The sequence below is a fragment of the Ambystoma mexicanum genome, chromosome 2p, assembly GCF_040938575.1.
Source record: "Ambystoma mexicanum isolate Mex_15411 chromosome 2p, UKY_AmexF1_1, whole genome shotgun sequence".
Lineage (NCBI taxonomy): Eukaryota > Metazoa > Chordata > Amphibia > Caudata > Ambystomatidae > Ambystoma > Ambystoma mexicanum.
This window is the reverse complement of record NC_090923.1, coordinates 949,148,957-949,171,013: the sequence shown is the minus strand read 5'-3', so window position 1 is coordinate 949,171,013 and position 22,057 is coordinate 949,148,957. Positions and strand designations below refer to the sequence as shown.

At 49.3% G+C, this 22,057-nt stretch overlaps 1 protein-coding gene across 11 annotated transcripts in view; it reads left to right on the top strand.

Moving 5' to 3' along the window:
- FRMD8 (FERM domain containing 8) overlaps positions 1–22,057 on the top strand; it is a 1,471,206-nt gene that overhangs the window by 364,987 nt on the left and 1,084,162 nt on the right. For 8 of the 11 annotated variants that reach the window (XM_069644720.1, XM_069644719.1, XM_069644722.1 and 5 more), the window contains one exon: positions 21,091–21,117. The exons of the other annotated variants lie outside the window; for them this stretch is intronic. In XM_069644720.1, the coding sequence (XP_069500821.1) occupies positions 21,091–21,117 (27 nt within the window). The remainder of the gene's footprint in view (positions 1–21,090; positions 21,118–22,057) is intronic. 11 annotated transcript variants of the gene reach the window in all.

Below are 22,057 nucleotides of genomic sequence, written 5' to 3'. Positions count from 1 at the left end.
CAGGGATCTGTGATCTTGACCATGGCTTGGGTGTCTGCTTCTCTCTCCCCGGCTTGGGGTTTCCCCGAGTTCAACACTAACTTGGGTATGTGCTTTTTTTTGCCCTTGCTTGGGCCCTCTGTCTTTCCTCTCTTCCCTCTGTCTCTTTCCGTCTTTCCACTGTTTCGTTAGTATTTCTTGGCCCTGCTTGGGGTTTGGCTGGGTTTCTCATCACGACTTCCTGAAACCACTGTTTACCTGATTCACTGCTGCATTGTTCCTCGGGATGCGTTCTGATCGGCTACTGTGGAGTTGCTTCAAGGTTTCTTCAGTGTCTGCACATTGCGTCTGTACCGGCGGCACTAGTCGGTTCCCTGGTGTTAGCTGCTTACGGCACGATTGGGTTCATTCTGTTAGAGCAGCCGTGGCTTTACTTCTCGGTATCGCGTAGGAGCTGTCTGCCTCTTGCAGGCTCTTTGGCATCTCTGCCATGTATGTTGGCTGCATGCTGTGGTCTCCTAGCTCTGCCCCTTGGATGGACTTCCACTCCGTAGGTTTACTCTGCAGGATCTCCTCCTTCTCCAGTGTCAATCTCACCAGTCATTTATATTTCCTTTTATAAGGAGAGTGGACCACCATTGATTCTGATAATTCATGAGATGTTATCATGGGGTCAGAATCCATATCTGCCATAATGAAAGGGTCACACACAGTATACACATTTGTAACACCCACAAGTAATGGGCACTCTGTGTTAAGGGAGTTGATTGCAATCCCTGCCTGGGGAATCCCTATCCTCCGAAAGGGAGGTAACCCCAAGTGGGACTGTACCGTTGTGTCCCCCAAAGCGCACCAGGCCGCCCTCCCCCATCCCAAAGGTAGCGTCTGCCTTCTGGGGACAAGGGACGAATTCACTGCATTTGTCACAAAGTCCGTAATAAGGCTTTGGTGGATGTGCAGACAGATTGGGAAATGGTAATCCGATTTTGGACTATGAAATGAGTAATCGGGAGCTAGGAACACCAGATTCTGGGAGCATACCCGGGAAAAGTCCTCATTCCTTTTTCTTAATTTGAATCTACATCAAATAGCAAGTGTTAAGGATGATTTCTGATTACTTTGAATCTGGACTCCTTATCAAGATTTTCCATATTTGGGGGCTTTTCTATTCCTGTGCAGGTTTTACACAGAGTGTACAATTTGTGCTCACTGCTGGCAATTTGCTAGTAATATTTTAATCTTGGAGAGTAAGAAAAGTTGTGCTGTGTATGTATGAGATGGCTAAAGACTTTTTAATGGCTGGCTGGTAGCTTCCAACTTGAATTTTTGACACCTGTGTTACAAGCAGCTGGGAATTAAGTGGTGTACCGATCACCATGTACATCTCTATCAGAGGGCCATACAATTAATTGTGGCAGACTGTAATCCTTACACATTTTCATTTTTAACATGTTCTATCTCTGACTGGGGGAATCGCTCATCCCTTTTTGCAGTCTGCAAAACAATTTGTCAGACAATGGGAATGACTATAAAACTGATTGTATACAATTCTATGAAGGGCCTGTGACACAGGGCATCACTATAACTCACAGACACGCATGAAAAGGGACTTTCCTGTTGCATGGAAGCTCTGGTGTAAGCAACAACACAGCCAAGTAGGCTTCACAATCCCCGGAAACGGAGGAACACTCACCACTGATCAAACCGCTCCAGAGAGGGAGGACCATGAAATGAAGGTTGGCAAACTTAGATTTCATAAAAACCTGACCTTTGACCAAGTGTGAAAAGAGGTCAGAGACTGAGAATGTTGGGAGTGTGGAGGCGTTGAGGACCAGTGGGCCAATGAGACCAGTGATAACCGCTGGGAATACCCACCAAAAGGTTGAAGACGTGAGAGCTATCCGAATGGGAAATTATACAACAGACTGGGAGAATCAGTGGAGACCTACAAGTGGTGAGACAGTAGCTCCTGAGAACTGGAGTAGAGCAGGCTTTGAATTTTGTGCGCAGGCAGCACTCCGATATGGATTTGGTTGGACCCTGGTTGCACTCTGAACTAAAGAGCCCAAGCTTTTTCAGGGGGTCTTTACAGCAGTAAGATGCCAGTGCATGCTTGAGACTTTCACCCGAGGATTAAGGGTTGCTGGATATACCACCAAGAGAGCCCTGAGAGCTCTTTCGAGAGCTGAAAGGATGTGACCGATGTCTGGAAAGTGAAGTCCTTTACAAAACCAGAGTTTAAAATGACAAGGAGGTGGCCAAGTGGTAGGGATCCGGGAGGTGCAAGCACTTGCTGCTAAGCAAAGTTCTGTATGGAATCTTCAAGTACTCTTTTGCTATCTCTCGTATTATTCCTTTCAGTTCCTTCAAGGGACTTTTCCAGGACCTTTTTATATTGAGTACTCTTCAGGCTCCTTTCTTAGCTTTCTTTGATTCCTGACAGTCTTTGAGCATGTATTTTGCTTCAGAATGTTTCCTTCTTGGTTGGATCCAAACAGTTTCAGTCCAACCCTCTTTCCATTTGCTTTTTATCTGAGCTATGCAGATGGAGTCTCTGTTTGACTCTTGGTTTACTTATGATCACTGTCCCTTTGTTCCTCTACTCCCGGTCCCCGGGGTCTCCTGCTCTACCCATTACCTTTAATGTAAGGGGTCTGCATCACCGGGTCAGCATTCTTGCTCTCCTTTGTATTCTGTCAGGACTGCTCTGTAGCTTCTCTTGCCACTCTTCCAACACGCTTTAGGGTACTACAGTGGTAGCAGTGATGAATGGGTTCTGCACTAGGTTCCCCTCAGCGCCACCACCTCTCCTTCGGTGCTCTCCTCTGGGTTCTATTTCTGTGAACAGACTCCCTCGGTTCCATGCTTGGTGTATTGCCAGTCGGGCACACCAACGTTTGGGCTTTTCTCTGGCCCTGTTAGTGTTCCTCCTGGGATTTTGACAGGCTTCCTCCAGTCTCATTCGTACCGTGTACTGTTGATACTTGACCTCTATAGCTGCTTCTGAGCATGCAAAGTAGCGTCTTCCTCAGGTTTCCAGCCTCTTCGATCCAGCTGGTTTGAAACTCCCGGGTCATACTTCCTGGTTCTCTTGGCCCTCCTTTTTATTACACACTGCTGGGGCTTCCCCAGCTTCTCAGGAAAGTCCTTTTGCATCGGGCCACGTTCGTCAGAACTCCTTTTGGCTTCTTCCTCTCAGTGATTGACCTATAGGCATGTTTTATTACTCCTATGGGCTTGCTCTTCACAGTACCAGGTTGATACTTTTCTTCTGTAATATCACAATAACCTATTTAAGGGGAGTCTAGTTGTCTGTCAACTAATACGGTGGTGCTGGGTTTTTGAGCATGAGAAGGGAGTTCATCAGAAAGTGAGTCCTTATCCCAAAAGGGGAGTCGCTACCTGTGAGGTCCCGCTTACCGCCACCCTTAAGGGTAATGTTGTTTAGCAGGCTTACCTCCCTAGCCTCACAGGAAGGCCTCCCCTCTCTCCCCTTGGGGTAAATGACTGAATCCCTCAATTCGTCAAAGTATTATACATATATTTCGAGGGGATTGGGTCCTCCGACGTATTCCATATCTATGACAGGTAATCACCACAGCTGTGCTGCTTTGGAAACTTTTTTTGTTGCCTGCGTCGATGCGCCGTCGTCGAGGACCTCCTCCGACGTCATCCGATGTGATAAGTAGGACGCACAACGCCCGTAGCCTCAGTTCCGTTTTTTCCGCGAATGTGTTGCTTCGTGAATCTCGGTAACGCCTCGACTCTTTGGAGTTCTGTTCTTCTCGGATCTTCAAACCTGTTTGTTTTTGTGAGAAAATCCTTCGTGAGAAGATGTCTTCTACTTAATCTTCGACCCCGCGTCCGGGCTTCAAGAAGTGCGGGGAGTGTGGGTCCAAGATGTCGGTGACGGACTCGCACGACGCCTGCCTCTGGTGCCTCGGGGAGGCCCACGACACGGATGACTGTATCGACTGCCAGTCGCTCACGTCCAAAGCCTTACGGGAACGTAAGAAGTTGTTGTCGGTAGGTCGGGTGTCCAAGCCCCGGAAGTCGAAGTCTGCAGGGCTTTCGACGGATGATTCGAGAGGTGACTCCCCGCCTCGTCGTCGGAAGTCTCGTGGGTCTCCTTCTAGGAGTCGGTCTCGCCACTCCTCGGCCTCTTCGAGGCATTCTCGGAAGTGCCGGCAGCGGTCGTCTTCCAGGTGCTCTTCTGAGGACTCTGCCTGGCACGTCGCTTACCCCACCAGCCGTGCAACGCCAGAGGAATGGGCTTCCTTCGGGAAGAAAATGCTGGCGATTCTTGAGTCGCAGGGTACTAAGCCGTCCGCGCCCCCGAGTGGGGTCGGCCGTGAGAGGTCGAGAGACACCGCTCGCAAGAGTGGTCGGCACGAGTCACGGGAGAGGTCCCGTTCGGACGTACCCGTTCCAGGTCCCGGTCCTCGATGCGCTCGAGACCGTGTGCACCTGTGATGTCTTCGAGGAAGACATCGACTCTTGAGGCGTCGACAGGCTTTCTCGAGGCTCCGGCTCCGAGGAAGTCATCGAAGCCGTCGACGCTCAGGTAGTCGAAGGACACGCTCGGAGCTCCGGCTTCGAGGACTGTGTCGATGCCGGCGGCGCTGCATCTGAAGTCGACGCCGATTTACTCGGCGCCGATGCCTGGTCTCTCGATGCCGGCGCCGATTCACTCAACGCCCTCGACGCCTTTCGAGGCTGGGCGTGGCACGGGGGAACCCCCTAGAAAGGCTCTGGCTAAGAGCAAGCACTCTCGAGTGCCTTCTTTTCAACACCTGGAATATATTTCGGAGGTGGATGAGGACTCTGATGGCCTGGTTCCTAGTCCGGTTCCAGACGAGATGGTCTCGGGCCATAGCCAGTTTGACGATTTGAGGCAGTTACTGCATGATGCCAGTGGACTGGACACCTCTCCGGAGGTGGAGTTTTGTAGGCCTGAGCCTGGCTCTCATGCCGATTCCTTGTACCGGCGCCTTATGGCTAGGGTCTCCGAGTACTTGGGATGGTCTGCTCCCCCATGGGAGTTTGTGCAGGATGATCTCACGGACATCCTTGATGTTGGTCCCCCAACTGACCCGGTACTGCCGTTTCATATGGCTCTAATACCGTCCAGCCAGTAGCGACCCCTGCTACTTGACCAGGCACCCCACTCCGGAGAGTTTAGTGGTGCAGGCGGCCACGGCCCCGGCAAAGCAGGCGTCGTACCCTACCATCCCTCCTGATGGGGACGACAAACGTTTTGATGGCTTGGCGAAGAAAGTGTTTTCTTCAGGTGGTATGGCGCTTCAGGCGGCCAACTCCATATGTGCCTTGTCTCGTTTCACACACACTGTGGAACTGTGTTGCGTTAGCGGCTGAACATATTCCCGAAGGGGACGAACGGGATGGTTTCCTTGCTATGGTCCAGGATGGTAAGGATGCCATGTATGAGTCCGTTCAGTCGGGTTTGGACATGGCTGAATGCGTCAGCAGGTCCATGGCAGCGAGCACCGTGATACGCAGGTTTGCATGGTTGCGGAAGTCGGGGTTTGCTCCTTATGTGCAATCCCGGCTCCTCAATATGCCCTTTGACGGTGAACACCTTTTTGGCAGCAAGGCTGACGAGAGCCTTGAGAGGTTGCAGACCTCTAAAGCTGCAGCCAAATCGTTGGGTGCTGCAGTCAGGCAACCTCAGCTTTTTCGTCCTAGGGGACAGCAGTGGAGGGGTGGTTCCTTTCGTTATTACTCCTCCTTTGGTAAAGCGAGAGGAGCTGGCAGTCAAAGAGGCCAACGCAGAGGTACCACAGGTGGACGACAGGGTACCCGTGGTGCCAAGGCCGCTCGGGCAGTTGCCTCTTTGCCCTCAGGTAACGCCGCAGCTGCTACCACTCGGTCATGAGGCCATGTCCCATGGTTCGCCGGTTGGGAGAAGGCTGGCGCAGCATCTTGTAGAGGTGCGTGCCATTACTTCAGATGTGTGGGTTCTGGAGATCATAACCCACGGCTACTGTCTTCCCTTTCGGCAGAGGCCTCACGACAGTCCACCAGGGAACCTCTCTTTGAAGAGTCCTGATCCGCTCCTTGCGCAGGAAATTCAAGCCCTGCTGGAGAAAGGCGCCATAGAGCTGGTGCCTGTAGCGGAGAGGAACAAGGGATGGTATTCCCCTTATTTTTTGATTTTGAAGAAAGACTGGGGATTGAGACCCATCATGGACTTGCGCGGTTTGAACAAACTCCTCAGGAAGGACAAGTTCAAGATTGTTACTCTCTCTCAAGTCCTCCAGGCCCTTCAGTTTCAGGACTGGTTGGTGTCTCTCGACCTCAAGGATGCTTACTTCCATGTGCCGATCCATCCCAAGCACAAGAGGTACCTGAGGTTCGCGGTTGGCGACTCGCACTTTCAGTTTCGGGTCCTGCCATTCGGATTGACCTACGCCCGAGGTTTTTCACCAAGCTCATGGTGGTGGTGGCAGCGCATCTCAGGCAAGGGGGGATTCACGTCTACCCCTACCTGGACGATTGGTTGATCAGGGCGCGCTCTCCCGAGCAGGTCCTGAATCATCTGTCCGTCACCTGCCACTCCCTTCACAGGCTGGGCTTCTCCCTCAATTTAAAGAAGTCCCATTTGCCGCCAACACCGCGGCTCCAGTACATCGGAGCAGTGCTCGACACTTCCCTGGGGCAGTGTTTTCCTCCCCAGATGAGGGCTCTTCACATTCAGCAGATGGTGCACAAGTTTCAGCATGCCCAGACGCTCCCAGCGTTCGAGTTCTTGAGGTTGCTCGGCCTCATGGCATCCTGCATTCTTCTGGTGCCAGAGGCTCACCTGCGGATGAGATCTTTGCAGTGGGCACTCAAGATGCAATGGTCGCAGTCCTCCGGCAGGATGTCGGACCCGGTTCAGGTGCCGCCCTCGTTGGCCCAGGACCTTCTGTGGTGGGCCGTCGAAGGCAACTTGATGAAGGGGGCTCCGTTTTGGCTTCCCTGGCCGGAGGTGACGATCGTGACGGATGCATCCCTCACGGGGATGGGGAGCTCATGCCAACGAGCTGACAGTCAGCGGTCGTTGGTCTCCGTCGGAGTCCAGACTCCATATCAATCTGTTGGAGCTATGGGCCGTCAGGCTAGCCCTGAAGGCTTTTATGCCGACTGTGCGAGGAAAGAATGTCCTGATCCTGACGGACAACACAGTGGCCATGCACTACCTCAACAAAAAGGGGGGGGGGCATGGTCACTTCCTCTGTGCAGGGAGGCGATGCAGCTCGAGTTCTGGGCCATCCAGCAGGAAGTTTCGATCTCGGCAGTTCATCTGGCCGGAGACGAAAACGTGACGGCGGACGCTCTGAGCAGGCAGAGCACGATCTCTCACGAGTGGGAGTTGGCTCAGGAGATTCTCCTGGAGATCTTCACCCTTTGGGGGACCCCTCAAGTGGATCTCTTTGCCTCCAGTGCCAACCGGAAGTGCGAGAGGTTCTGCTCGCGGGAATTTCCTCCAAAAGGAGCCTTATGAGACGTGTTCGTGGTGGAGTGGTCATTCCCACTGCTGTACGCGTTTCCTCCAGTTTCCGTCATCCCGCAAGTGCTGCGGAGGTTATGGAAGTTCGGTTCCCGGATGATCCTCATTGCTCCGGCGTGGGCGCGGAGGACGTGGTACCCGGACCTTCTCGACTTGTCTATCTGCCCTCCACGTAGTCTTCCCTACCGAGACGATCTGCTCTCACGGGAGGGGGTCAGGTTATCCATCCAGAGGTCAGATCCCTCAACCTTCACGCTTGGCTTCTGAAAGGTTGAGGTATAAGGATTGGGACCTCCCTGAAGACGTGATGGAGGTGTTGCTCTCGGCCCGACGGCCAGCAACAAAGTCTCTGTACCGTTGCCGTAAGTTCTGCGACTGGTGCAGAGTTCAGAATGTGGATCCTTTTGCATGTGACATCCCCATGGTTCTGTCCTTTTTACTTTCTTTGGCCCACAGGGGCTTGCAAGTCGGTACCATTAAAGGTTACCTGGCGGCGCTGTCCATCTTTAAGCGCTCGTCTGAAGCGTGTTCCTACTGTAAAATTAATTTCACAGTTTCTGAAAGGGCTCACTAATGTGTTCCCTCCGTCACCTTTCCTGGTGCCCGGTTGGGATTTAAACCTTGTTCTCAGGTTTCTAACGGGTGCTCTCTTTGAGCCTTTGCACTCTTGTCCTTTGGGACTGTTGACTCTTAAAACTGTATTTTTAGTTGCGGTCACTTCCGCTCGCAGAGTGAGTGAGTTACAGGCACTTTCAGTTAAGCCTCCCTTCACTGTTTTCCATAAGGACAGGGTTGTCCTTAGAGTCCGTCCTTCTTTTCTTCCAAAGGTAGTGACGGAATTTCATTTGTCCCAGAAGATTGTTCTTCCGGCATTCTATCCTCCTCCGCATCCTGGTAAGGAAGAGGAGAGGCTCCATAGGCTTGATCCTAGGAGAGCTTTAAGCTTTTATGTTTCACGCATGTCCCGGGTCAGAGTGGACGATCAACTCTTTATTGGTTACGCTGGAAAGCGTTTGGGACAAGCTGTGATGAAACAGACTTTGTCTCGCTGGATTATTTTGGCCATCTCGGAGTGTTACCGCTTGGCGGGTAAGGACCCACCGGCTGGCTTGCCGGCCCATTCTACCAGGGTTATGGCTGCATCTACTGCCCTGCAGAGGGGTGTTCCTATTCGCAACATCTGTGATGCAGCCACCTGGGCTTCAGTACATACATTTGTACGTCACATGTCGATTCCATCCGAGGACAGGATCTGGCCTTTGGCAAGGCGGTCCTTTGCTCTGCTATTTGATTGGCAATTCTAAATTTTCATTCTAAATTCTTTCCCTCCTCCTTGCTCTGGTACTGCTTTGGGAGTCTGTCATAGATATGGAATACGTCGGAGGACCCAATCCCCTCAAAGAACAAGTTACTTTCTTACCTGGTAACGTTCTTTCAATGGGATGGTCTGACGACGTATTCCATATCGCTTTCTCCCTACCTTCCCCGCTGCAGAATTTCTAATGCGATTGCAGCTTACGTTCCGCAAGGCTTTGTGTCTGACTGGCAGTAGACTAATGTCACACGCTCTGGGGGAAAAAACTACAACTGAGGCTACGGGCGTCGTGCGTCCTACTTATCACATCGGATGATGTCGGACGTCGGAGGAGGTCCTCGACGACGGCTCATCGACGACGCTGAAAAGTTTCCGAAGCAGCACAGCTGTGGTGATTACGTGTCATAGATATGGAATACGTCGTCGGACCATCCCATCGAAAGAACGTTACCAGGTAAGAAAGTAACTTGTTCTTCTGATGCTTGTGAATCTGCTTAGAATCCCATGCTGTGCATATTGTCTGACATCTAGTGGTAATCGCAGAGTATTGTATCATTTTTTCTGAAGATAGAAAAGGGACATTGACATGGGCTTGGCTGTAACACTGTCCCCAACGTGACGTGTAGTGTACTCTGATGAATCAGATGTGATTATCACAAGGACCCTGGCCGGGGTCCCTTCTCATGCGGCCAGGGAAAGGCAGATGCAGCCTGATCCTGGGGGTGGTATTATGCTGGAGGATCACATGGGGGAAGGGGGGTGGTGCGGCTATCTGGTCAGGAGAATTCAGAGAACACTTTAGATAATTTCCCTAGTGATCCCACGGTCTTACTGGCCGATTATAAAACAGAAATCTTTAAGGAAAAGAAGAACAAGAACATTGGGGCCTTCCAGGCCTATAATTCCCTAGGCACTGGGACGAGGAAGAGTAGCTCAGGGACGCAGAACTATGATGTGCAGGCTAGTGGTTCTAATGACCCATACCTGAGTGCGACTTTTGAATATTTAAGGCTCCTTCAGGTGCGGGCCATTAGCGGGAGACGTGAGCAGCAGCAGCAGAACGAGCAGAAAGACGACGCTGGGACCGCTGCCGTGATTTCAATGGAGTGTGGTGCTGAGAGAGTCCTAGAAGCTGGGGCTTCATTCTGCAGAGGACGTGCAGCAGTAAGCGGTGCAGCTGTAGGCCGTCCCATGAGATGAGCTCTCACTTTGCAGCATCCTGCTCCAGTGGTTGGTGTTCACTGGAGCATGCAAGAGAAGTGACACGCTCCTGTTTTGACAAACGTGGGGACGCGAGTGTGTGACTGCAGCTGTTAAGCTCTCAGGACCAGACGTGCAAGAAGATCGAATCGGCAGCGGGTCGAGTGGACGTGCAAGAGCAGACCACTGAGTTGGCCGTACTAGACCGCGGGCTGCTAACGGTCATATTGAATACCGAACTGATGAATTAAAGTATTTGTGGCCTGATATACACATTAGAGACAAACCGGAGGAAAAGGATTGTAACTACTAAGTATGGAAAGGCCAATATTTTGCTACCACATTGTCCAAGCCAAAGGAGGCAATCATAAGAGGAAAGGGAAATTATTTTCCTAAAGAAAGCAATGTGAATGAGACATTGTCAGCAGTTAACTGGTGATAGTAGAACCCAAAGGTGGCAGGACAGAAACACTCCTTTGTAGAAAGTCTCAAGGGGGAGAGAAACTTAACCTGCACTACAATTGGCAAACACGCCAGTGGAACAAACTGTATCAATGTGTATTGTATCCTTATGAAAGAAGTTGTGAATTTCATTGAGGTTGAAAGTAAGACTTGCTTTGAAGTTTGAAGCAAGCCATATTGCAGAGTACTTTGCTGTAGTACTAGGGTTTTTTATCCTGGCGGGAGAGTACACCAGGAAAGGGACTGTTTGTGGCTATTCCTGGCAGGTTAGTGGACCAGGAGGAAAATATAGAAGTACTGCATTGAGGTGGAAAGTGGTTGGGAAAAGAAAGTGGAAACCCCACTAAGGTGTTTGATGAACCTTGGTAAAAACCATTCAGACAAAACATTGTTTTTTGTTTTTCCCCACTTCTCTCAAGCACTCCCTTGTGCACCCTCTCCTCAAAAAAACCTTCTGCTGACCCTTCCATTTCGGGATAATATCGCCTGATCTCTCACTCCTTTCCTGGGCAACCTCCTGGAGAAGTTGGCTATTTCTCAGCTTACCCTCCACACTGAATCTATTGATTGCTTACATGACCACCTGTCTGGCTTTAGAGCATCCAGAGGCACGGAAACTGCTCTTCTCAACACCCGTGAAGATCTGCTCTCAAATCTTGATTCTAACTCTTCCTCTGTCCTCATTCTACTTGACTTCTCCTCTGCCTTCGATACGGTAAAACACAACACCCTGAACGCCCTCACTGATCAGGCCCTGGCGTAGCTAATCTCCTTTCTCTCTGACCACCCATCCCAGGTGGAATTGTGGTCCTTTCTCTTCCCTATCACTCTCTCTATGTGCAGTGTCCCCCAGGGATCTAACCTATCCCCCTGTTTTTTCAATGGCTACATGGGCCCCCCAGACCCCTAGGATAGCCACCTTCACCTCCAACTTTCATTGTTATGCAGCGGACACGCAGCTCTCCTTCAGGCTACCCTCGGCCTCTTCCTCACTCATACCTGACTGTCTGGCCTCAATTAAGTCGTGGTGTGCTGCAAACAACCTCTACTTCAATGCCAGTAAGATATTGTCCTCATCGGGACCCCTGCTCCTGCCTTCCCGCTTTCTCTCTGTCCGGCCTCCCTTGGCCCTGCGCCTCCAACTATCAATGAGGCAAAAAATCTGGAGGTCCTCTTCGACTCCACTCTCTTTCTTGTCTCTCAACGCAGACGTCTCTAAAAAGTCCCACTACCAACTGCACCTTCTCAGAGGTATTCTACCTTTTCTCACTTTGCCCCAGAGGCTCGCGGTCTCCAGAGCCCTGGTCCTAGCTAGGCTGGACTACTGCAACAGCCTCTTTTTCAACCTTCCCTCTTCTACACTCCGTCCTCTTCAACTCATCCATAGCAGAACCGCTAGACTTATCCTAGGCCTCAAGCCCAGGGACAGTATCTCTGGCGCGGAAATCCCTTCACTGGCTCGCTGTGGCTGCAAGGATTAAGTTCAAGACCCTTTGCATTGTCCACAAGGCTTTCTGGGGCCTGGTCCCACTATATATGCAGATGGAGTATCTGTTTTACTCTTGGTTTACTTATGATCTTGGGGGTAGATCTTTATCCACTGCAGGTGCCTCCCTCTGGAACAGCCTCCCTGCCTCTCTCCATCTTGAGCTGAATCTCCTTAACTCCCGGAATCTCAAAGACTTTCCTCTACACCACCTCCTTCTGTCTCCCTCTCCCCTGCTACCCTCCTCTTTCTGCTCTATCGACTCTCTAGCCTCTACTTCTGCTCAGTTTTGCGGACTGGCTGCCTGGTGGATCTTCAGAGCCTCACAGGTCCCAAGCTTCCTCGCCAGTCTCCTGCACTTGCCTCCGGGACTTGCACTTGCCGGAGCACTACTGCACTTCTGCACTTCGGTTACGAGCATGAGAGTGGTATCTCTCTGCACTTCACCCATGTTCTGACGGGACTTGGCGCACTTGGTACCTATTGCTCCCCCCTCACCACCATGCACTGCCTGTTCTGTGCACCTGTATTATCTGAATGTACCACGCCTAGTAAGATCGTTTGTCTTGTCTTCCTTATGTCTTCCCCTCCCATGCATCGTTGCGCTTTGAAACACTTGTGTATAAGCGCATAATAAATGAACAATCAAAGAGAAAGTTAAAAACAATGAACTATTGACTGACAGTGTGAAGATGAAGCTTTGTGAATTGTTAGGCAAGAGTTGTGGACATTTGACAAGTGTTCTGTCGAGTGATGAACTTTGTCTGATGGGGAACAATCCAAGTGGAATACTCAGTGAGGAAACGTTGTGCTGTGAGCAAGACTTGGCTATTGAGAGGGGCAGACCCAAACATCAAAAAAGGGGGGAGAGGAGGGCAAGAAGGTAGTGCATTTTAATCGAAACAATAATAGTCATACCCAACATCGTTTTTGAAAAAATGCATTCACACAAATAAACATTCACAACAGTTTTATTCAATTCATTTATATTTGTAAATGTTATATTGATGACGTGATTCTGATTTGGACAGGCACTGTGGATTGTTTGAATGAATTTGCAAAATATTTGAATAATGATTGGGGTATCCAATTTACTCACGAGTACAGCAGTTCAAGCATTAACTTTTTAGATCTGACCATCAGTCTGCATGATAATGCAATGGTAACCAAAACATTTCGCAAGTCTACAGCGGTCAATGCAATTTTACATGCGTCTAGTTGTCACAAAAAATCTGTTATTACCAACATATCGAAAGGTGAATTTATTAGAGCGCGCAGAAACTGTTCTAGTGAGATTTTGTGCATGAATGTGGTTTCTTACGTGACAAATTTAAAGTTAGAGGTTACAACCCTGACACAATACTCAAAGCTGAACGTACTGCCCAGAGCATGAAGCGGTTGACCTACTCACACCGAAAAAAAGGTCCAATTCCAATCATAGTAATAAATTAACATTTATTACACGTTACAATGCAGACAGCTCTAATTTATTTAAAATTGTTCAGCGTCATTGGTATTTACTCCCGCTTGACCAAGATATAGCACCATGGCTGGACACATTACTGAATTTCATTTACACCAAGGCAAGTAACCTAAATAATTTGATATCTCCATCATTTATGCCCAGCATCCAAGTTTCGTCTACTTGGCTTAGCCAGAAGATTAATCATGGTTTTCATAAATGTGGAAAATGATCCATGTGTTATGCACTAGAGGTCCCGCCAATTGATTTTGGTAAATTGGGAATGTTCAAAGTGAATACCTTCATTAATTGTAACTCTAAATTCTGCCTCTACTGTATACTGTGTCTGTGGAAAATATTACATTGGCAGTACCATTCGACCTCTTAAGACTAGGATACGTGAGCATTTATCCACCATTTCAAGCCAAGGATCCAAATACCCCTTGGCCACACACTGGCAAATCAATCATCAGCTGGACAATAAGTCCGATATCAGGTTTGCCGGCATGGCAAAAGTAACCTTGCCACAACGTGGCGGCAACCTGACTTTGAAACTCAGGCAACTGGAGGCAAGGCTAATTTGCCAATATCGTACTGTATTAATTGGCCTTAAGTGACCATGAATTTTCAGTGTTTCTCTGAAGTCATTCTGTTTAAATGCCCATGATTAACTGGTAACATGCTACATGTGCTTTCATACAATGATTGCAATAAGATCTGTCCTGTGTGTTCAGGTTTTTGTTCACCCCAGGCTTATCTCTATATATTGCCAATCAATTGGTTAATTACATTTTTGTGGAAATTATATTCATGGAGGCTCCGTCTACCCAGGGGAGGACTAAACTGTGGATGATTCACGTATCGGCTTATTTATTGCCTCATTGCTTTACATGGTTGCTTATATGTGGCAACCGTGGTTCATTGCAATTAGCAACAAGCATAATCTTATTTCTGAGGCTTGTGGAATCTGCTTAGATCACATGCTGTGCATAGGCCGACATCTAGTGGAAGCTGCGGAGTATTACAGTTTGTTTTTCGAAACTCGAAAATGGGCGTTGACACAGGGCGCGCCAGTAATACTATCCCTAGTGTGACGTCCCCTGTACCCATGATCCCTCACGCGTCTAGGACCCTTGGATTGTTTTTTTCCGCCATACTGGTCGGAAGCATTTCGCGGAGTTCCCTGGCCTAAGCCATAATTTTGCAAAATATTGATAATTTTACCCCTTTCTCCACCCCAACATCGAGATACCGAATTTCTACACTCGACGCCGGATCGGAGAGGATTTCGACCGTCGACTGCACGACGGATTTGGGTCTCAAGGCTTCCGTCTCGGCCTGGGCCGCTGGTCTCGGCCCTGCAAGTAGGGAGAGTGGGGGGGGGGTGGTCATACTCTACATTCTTGTAATATATAGATACACTTATATATTCCTACATTTACCAGCCCGCTGCCACAAGGTGCGTATGGAGGTTACCCCTTTCCAATTCTGCCCCAAGTGCAATCGCAAATACCCTTGGGTCGACAGGCACGCCACGTGCAACCTCTGCTTGCAGAGGGACCACCCCGAGGCAAATTGCAGAGCCTGTAGTAGGTTTAAGCCTAAAACACTTAGGGACCGTTCAATCAAGCGTTGGGCCCACCACGCCAGGCGTCAAGAGGCCATGGCAGCGGAGGGCGCCTTCAGCGATGGCAGCGACACCGTACTTTCGGACGGCGAGGGCTTTATGGCATCTAAAGACAGCCGAGCGCAAGTCCCCGACCTCGGAAGGTCGACCGGCAGGCCGGCTATGGGGAACACCCCCGGCGACACGAGCGCTTCCCATGACACTTCCACAAAGCACATAAAGTCCAACCGAGACTCGACGCGCACGTCGGGTTCTCGAAAAGAGGCATGTAGAGAACGGTCCGAATCGGTGTCCTCTGGGCGCTCTCGATCTAGATCGCCGCACGACGCCAGGCAAACATCCACTATTGCCAAGAGTGCCTCGCTCCCTAAGGTCACGGAAGTTCGATCGTCGGAAGACGAAGCCGACTTCCACCCTCAGGCCGCACTCCAAGAGTCGGCCCTCGCAGACCGAATTACTACAGATCCCGAACCCCTACCTCCACACTCGAAGGATAGGGTCAAGACCCCCGAACCTCGACGCCAGGCGTCGAAAAGCTCAGAGGGCCCTAAAACACACGGGAAACACTCCTCCAGTCACGGGGAGGGAGGGAAACAACAAAGGAAGCCGTCTCTACCCACTTCCAAGCCCGTAGAACACTCCACTCCTCAAAAACAGAAAGACAAGTCCAGGTCTTCTGATAACACCAAAACCCCTGCACAGGGTACCAAGTCTAGTCAGGATAAATTTGAAAAAATCCCAGAAAGGGTCATTCCCAGTTCCAGAGAATGGACCAGTGTTGACATAGATAGGGTAATGTTAAGAATGTCATCTTTGGCAGATTTTTATGCACAAAATCCAGAGCACTTTCTTGCTTATACTCCTGACGGGTCAGCACCCTCTGGCTATAAGGATCCTATACCTCAAAGTACAAGGTCCCACTTTGAGACACCAACAGGGTCTTCAGACCCCTTCTACGTCCAGCCCTATTCTCATTACCAGGGAGAGACATCCTTTGTTGAGGATCCAGATTTGGGCATGGTGGAGGAACAAACTGGGACAGGCTACTATGGGGATGATGAGGAGGAGGAAGACCCCTACAGGGTAGACTCCCCAGGAGAAAGAGAGGCCCCGGTTACCGACTCCCCTGTCGACAACCAGCCGCTCCTGAATGAAGTGCTGTCTCGAGCAGCCGAACATTTCCACATTGACACCCAGGGTGCCCAGGAGGAAAGAGACTTCGCAGAAGAGTTAGTGGGGGAGAGGAGGCCTGTTGCTCAGGCCATCCCTATCCTAAAATCTATTCAAAGAAGAATAGACCCGTCACTCCTCAATCCTAACCTCACCAGAGCAGTGAACCCTAGGATTGAAAAACTTTTCAAGGCGGCCCAATCAGACCCACTATATATAAGGGGGCATCTGAAGCCGGACTCCCTGGTTGTTATTAACACCCGTAAGAGGGCTGGAACACCCTTATCGTCCGAGGCTCCTCCCGACAAGGAGAGCAAAAAACTGTACGGGTTAGGCAGGAAAGTGGCCTCCACTTCCGCCTACCAGGCAAGGATTGCCAACTCCACCACCCTGTTGGCCAGCTACAACTGCCATCAGTGGGAAGAGGTCGCGGCACTCATAGAATCCGCACCAGAACCCTCGAAGAGCCAATTGGCACGAGTTTCAGCGGAGGGAAGAGCCGTGTCCGGTTGCATTTTAAAGGCAACCTTTGATGCCGCGGATAACGCCGGCAGATTAATAGCAGAAGGAACTGTTATTAAGAGACACGCTTGGCTACGCCAGTCTGGTTTCAAGGCTGAAACACAAGCGTCATTATTGGACAAACCGGTGGAGCCGGATCTGTTTGGTAAGGGGGTCGAGGACGGACTAAAGAATGCTAAGGACGAGTATGAAACACTCAAATCCCTAGGCCAGCTAACCACTAAACCCCCGAATCAGAGGGAATGGCAATTTTCGTCACCCACGCGGCCAAAATTCCCAGAGAGGTTCTAACTATTCCCAGGGGCAGGGTACACAGTGGAACAATAATAACCAGCAGTCTACCCAGGGTTACGGCAGGGGTAATAAGAGAGGACGTGGTAGAGGTAGAGGCAGCCCCAATAAAGGAGGCGGCACGCCTCCACCGAAACAGTGACGATCCGTTCAGGGTCCCTTCTCACGCAACCCCAGTAGGGGGGACGCATTTCCAACCTCACCCAAGCTTGGGAAGGGATCACATCAGACAGATGGGTGCTGTCAACAGTATCCGTGGGGTACTGTATAGAACTACTAGAGCGTCCCCGAGACCATCCTCCATGACAAAAAATACATTCTTTGAAACACCAGAAGATCCTCCTAGAAGTGATCGTCAATCTGCTAGCAAAGGACGCGATAGAACTCGTCCCGGGACACCAGGTAAACAAGGGTATTTATTCAACTTACTTTCTTGTGCCAAAAAAAGATTTGACAATGCGCCCAGTATTGGACTTACAGCCTGCCAACAAGTATGTCAAGCCCCAAAGGTTTCGCATGACAACTCTCCAAGAGGTAATCCCCCTCCTAAAAAAGGGGATATTACATGGCAACATTGGACATGAAAGATGCCTATTTTCATATTTCCATGGTCCCAGTGCACAGAAAATACTTGCGCTTCAAGGTGGACAGTCCGCACTACCAGTTCAAGGTACTGCCCTTCAGGATAGCTTTGGCCCCAAGGATATTCACCAAGGTACTGGCGGTGGCAGCAGCACACCTACGCAGGGAGGCAATCCCGGTGTACCCATACCTGGACGACTGGCTCATCACGGGGGAAACCCCAGTAATTTGCAGAACAAACATTCAAAGGACTATCGACCTCCCCTTCGAATTGGGCTTCTCAATAAACGAGAAAAACTCAAGTCTAGTGCCAAGCACATCCAAACAATTCTTAGGAGCTATCCTAGACACTCAAGAGGGGTTGACCTTTCCTTCAGAGGAAAGAATTCGGAATATACTGCTGCAAATTCCGCAATACCAGTCCAGTCGCCAGATAACGGTTCACAAAGCAATGCGTTTGCTGGGGATGATGGCGTCATGTATTTACCTGGTCCCCCACGCGCGCCTGCGCATGTGTCCCATGCAGGAATGGTTGACAAAACAGTGGTCTCAGGCAAGTGGTCAGTGGGACGATCTAGTGGTCGTTTCGCCAACACTGGTACAAAGCCTTCTCTGGTGGACAAGAGAGAATCTGTCCAAGGGGAAACCCTTTTACGATCCCGAGATACAGGCGGTAGTCACAACCGATGCATGCCTGACGGGGTGGGGAGCTCACCATCTCCACCACACAGCTCAGGGTCTCTGGTCTCATGCAGTGGCCAAGAATCACATCAACCTGCTAGAGCTTCTGGCAGTATTCAGAGCGCTCCAAGCTTTCGAACCCTACCTTTTAAACCTGTCAGTGCAAATCCGGACGGACAGCACTACAGCCATGTTCTACCTGAACAAACAAGGAGGGACTCGCTCGCCAAATCTGTCCAAGCTTGCCCAGAAAATCTGGATATGGGCACTCAGACGGAACATCTTCCTGTCATCACAACATGTTCCAGGGGATCTCCATTCCCTAGCGGATGCTCTGAGCAGAGACCCCCTCCAGAGGAACACGAGTGGTGTCTACACAGAGAAGTCGTAGAAGATATCTTCTCTCAGTGGGGATTCCCCACTATAGACCTATTCGCCACAAGCGAAAACAGACAATGCCCAGGATTCGCATCCAGGTTCCCCCAACCAGACTCCCAGGGGAACGCCCTGTGGATGAACTGGTCAGGGATGTTTGCGTACGCTTTTCCACCAACTCCTCTAATCAGGAAGGTGGTCAACGAGATGAACAGAGAATAGATGACGCTCGTCCTGGTTGCTCCCATGTGGGCGAGACAACCGTGGTTCCCACACTTACGCAGACTGGCGGTGTGCGAACCCATCAGACTTCCGAGCTGGTACAACCTATTGTCCCAGCACCAAGGTCAAACAGTGCACCCTCAACCCAACTCAATGAACCTGGCAGCATGGCTCCTGAGGTCATAGAGTTTGGACATCTCAAATTACCACGGAGGTGTATGGACATCCTAAAAGAGGCTAGGAAGCCGAACACGAGGCACTGCTACTTTGACAAATGGAAGAGATTCGTAATCTGGTGCCAGAGTAAGCAAGTCAACCCAGTTGATTGCACTCCTTCCACTATTGTTACTTACATGCTCCACCTGCTGGATGCGGGGCTGGTTTTTAACTCACTGAAGGTACACCTGGCAGCCCTGTCAGCATACACCACTTCCCATAACAAGGTGTTGTGGTGGAAAGTACCAGTAGTTAACTCCTTCATGGAAGGAGTAAAGAGACTTCACCCTCCTATTTGTAACCCACCACCAGGATGGGACCTGAACGTGGTGCTATCTAAACTCATGGGCCCCCCCATTCGAGCCCATGCATAAGACAAGTCTCAAACACCTGACCTATAAGACTGCCTTCTTAGTAGCCATTACATCCATAAGAAGGGTCAGTGAAATTCAGGCTCTGTCAGTGCAGGATCATTTCTTTACTATTCATAAGGATAAGCTGGTTTTACGGACAGACCCTAGGTTCTCACCTAAGTTTATTTCCAAATTCCATGTAAACCAGTCCATCGAGCTTCCGGCTTTCTTCCAAAACCCACAAAGCTCGGCTGAGGTTAAACTACACACCCTAGATGTGCGTAGGTCGGTCCTTTACTACGTAAACAAGACCAGACCGCTAAGAAAAACAGACCAGCTGTTTGTCTCCGTAGCTACAGGCAGAGAGGGGGATCGCGTCTCTAAAGGTGCCCTCTCTAGGTGGATTGTTAACTGTATCCAGCTGTGTTACTCCCTTTCTGAACAAACTCTGCCTTTCACGCCAAGAGCCCACTCTACAAAAGGCATTGGGGCCACTCTGGCTTTTATTGCAAATGTACCCCTTGACACCATTTGCAAAGCAGCTACTTGGAGCTCTATTCACACTTTTACTCAGCACTACTGAATTGACACCCATTCCAAGACAGATACTCAAGTGGGACTAGCGGTTCTAAGACATTTATTTGCTCATGACCCTTCTCAAATCCCACCTCCTTCTAACACTGCTCGCTAATCTATGCACAGCATGTGATCTAAGCAGATTCCACAAGCCTCAGAAGGGATACATTACTCACCGTAATCGTATTTCTGATGCTTGTATCTGCTTAGATTCACATGCGACCCACCCTTCCTCCCCTCTGAGAGAAGGCGCATGGATGCTTGTAGTCTTATCTTTCTATCTATCTGCTTGGATTATCTGTACTCGCGCTACTCCTCATGTCATAAAAAATACAATCTGAGGGTCCTACACGCGTGAGGGATCATGGGTACAGTGGACGTCACACTAGGGATAGTATTACTGGCACGCCCTGTGTCGACACCCATTTTCGAGTTTCAAAAAACAAACTGTAATACTCTGCAGCTTCCACTAGATGTCGGCCTATGCACAGCATCTGAATCTAAGCAGATACAAGCATCAGAAATACTTTTACGGTGAGTAATGTATCCCATATACAGGTTGTTTATATGTGGCAACCGTGGTCTATGGCAAATAGCATTAAGTACAATTTCGCATGAGTCCCAATTTTTTGCCGTAAACTGGCCAACTGTCTTTTCCCCCGCTCTTTGACTAAATAATAATAATTAAGCTCGCTATTCAGCATTAGGTTATCACGTTCCCTGTATACGAGTACTTTCAACATGGCCGCCGGTTTGTGCCTTATCTCAGTGCGAGTGCGGTTGCTGTATGTATTTTTTACTTAAACAGGAGCGCTCACGCACGGCTCCTGTTTTTCCTACCAACGTGCGAAAACGCCAGTGAGTTTAGTCTTTCGCGCAGACCCCTGCAGACTAACATCAAGCAGGGGGCCATACGCATGTGACTACTTCGCTCTCTTGCGTGCATTATGTGGATTGGTACAACATTAACGCAAGTGTTTTTGTCTCCCCCTGTACCTGATGCCGCCTCGGTGATGGCTTTTTCGTTTTACACAATTGCTTTCGTTTTCGACATCAAGTGTCTAATTGCAATTGCAACTTTATAGGTATGTGGTTGCATGCAATTACAACTACCTTATTAGTTTTTATTGCCGTGCATATTTTAAGGCAAGCACTAGAATTCATTAATCAACTTATATTTACAGCCCGGTATTACAATTTTCAATCGGTAAGGTTTTCAATAATTGTTGTTTTTACCATTAGATAATAAGTCATAATTTTTGTAATGTTTTTGAGATCACCCTTTAAGAATTGGGTTTTTCATTTTTCTCTCCAAACAATTAATAGTCAAGCATTCAAAGGTAAAAGGTTTTTTTTTTCTCTTATGTCACCCTCTGGCCTCTTAATAGCATTACATATGGGGTGAACAACAAATTTTTGAACATACACGACCGGGCTCGGTAGTTCTGTATTGTCTAATCAATTGTATTTCTTTTCTCTTTCTCTTACGTTATGTTATGTGTGTCAATTGCGTTTGCCAATACTTCATATCCTTTTTGATGCAAATTGGTTTACCTTATTATATGTGGTACTCTTGACGACTGTTTAATTGTGTGAATGCATTTTTGCAAAAACGATGTTGGGTATGACTATTATTGTTTCGATTAAAATGCACTACCTTCTTGCCCTCCTCTCCCCCCCTTTTTTGATGTTTGGGTCTGCCTATCTGTTATTTTTGTTATATTACACATGATTACGCTAAATATGCATACCAATTATGTGTTATATTTGACAGCCTTGGAAGAAGAGCGTTGTTGCTCGAAACACGTGTCGGCTGTGCTGTTTTTGATTACATTTTGCTCAATGAGCTTTAACAGTTTTCTGATGTGTGCGCAATTTATGGAAGTAAACTAATTCTGATCAATCCCATTAGCATAGCCACCTGGCAGGGTGACTACAAACTTGCTCCCAATTGCAGCCCCTACCAGAGTTTATCAATTTTAGTCAGTGCGCCTAACCTCAACCATCCAACTGTGCCAAAAAATT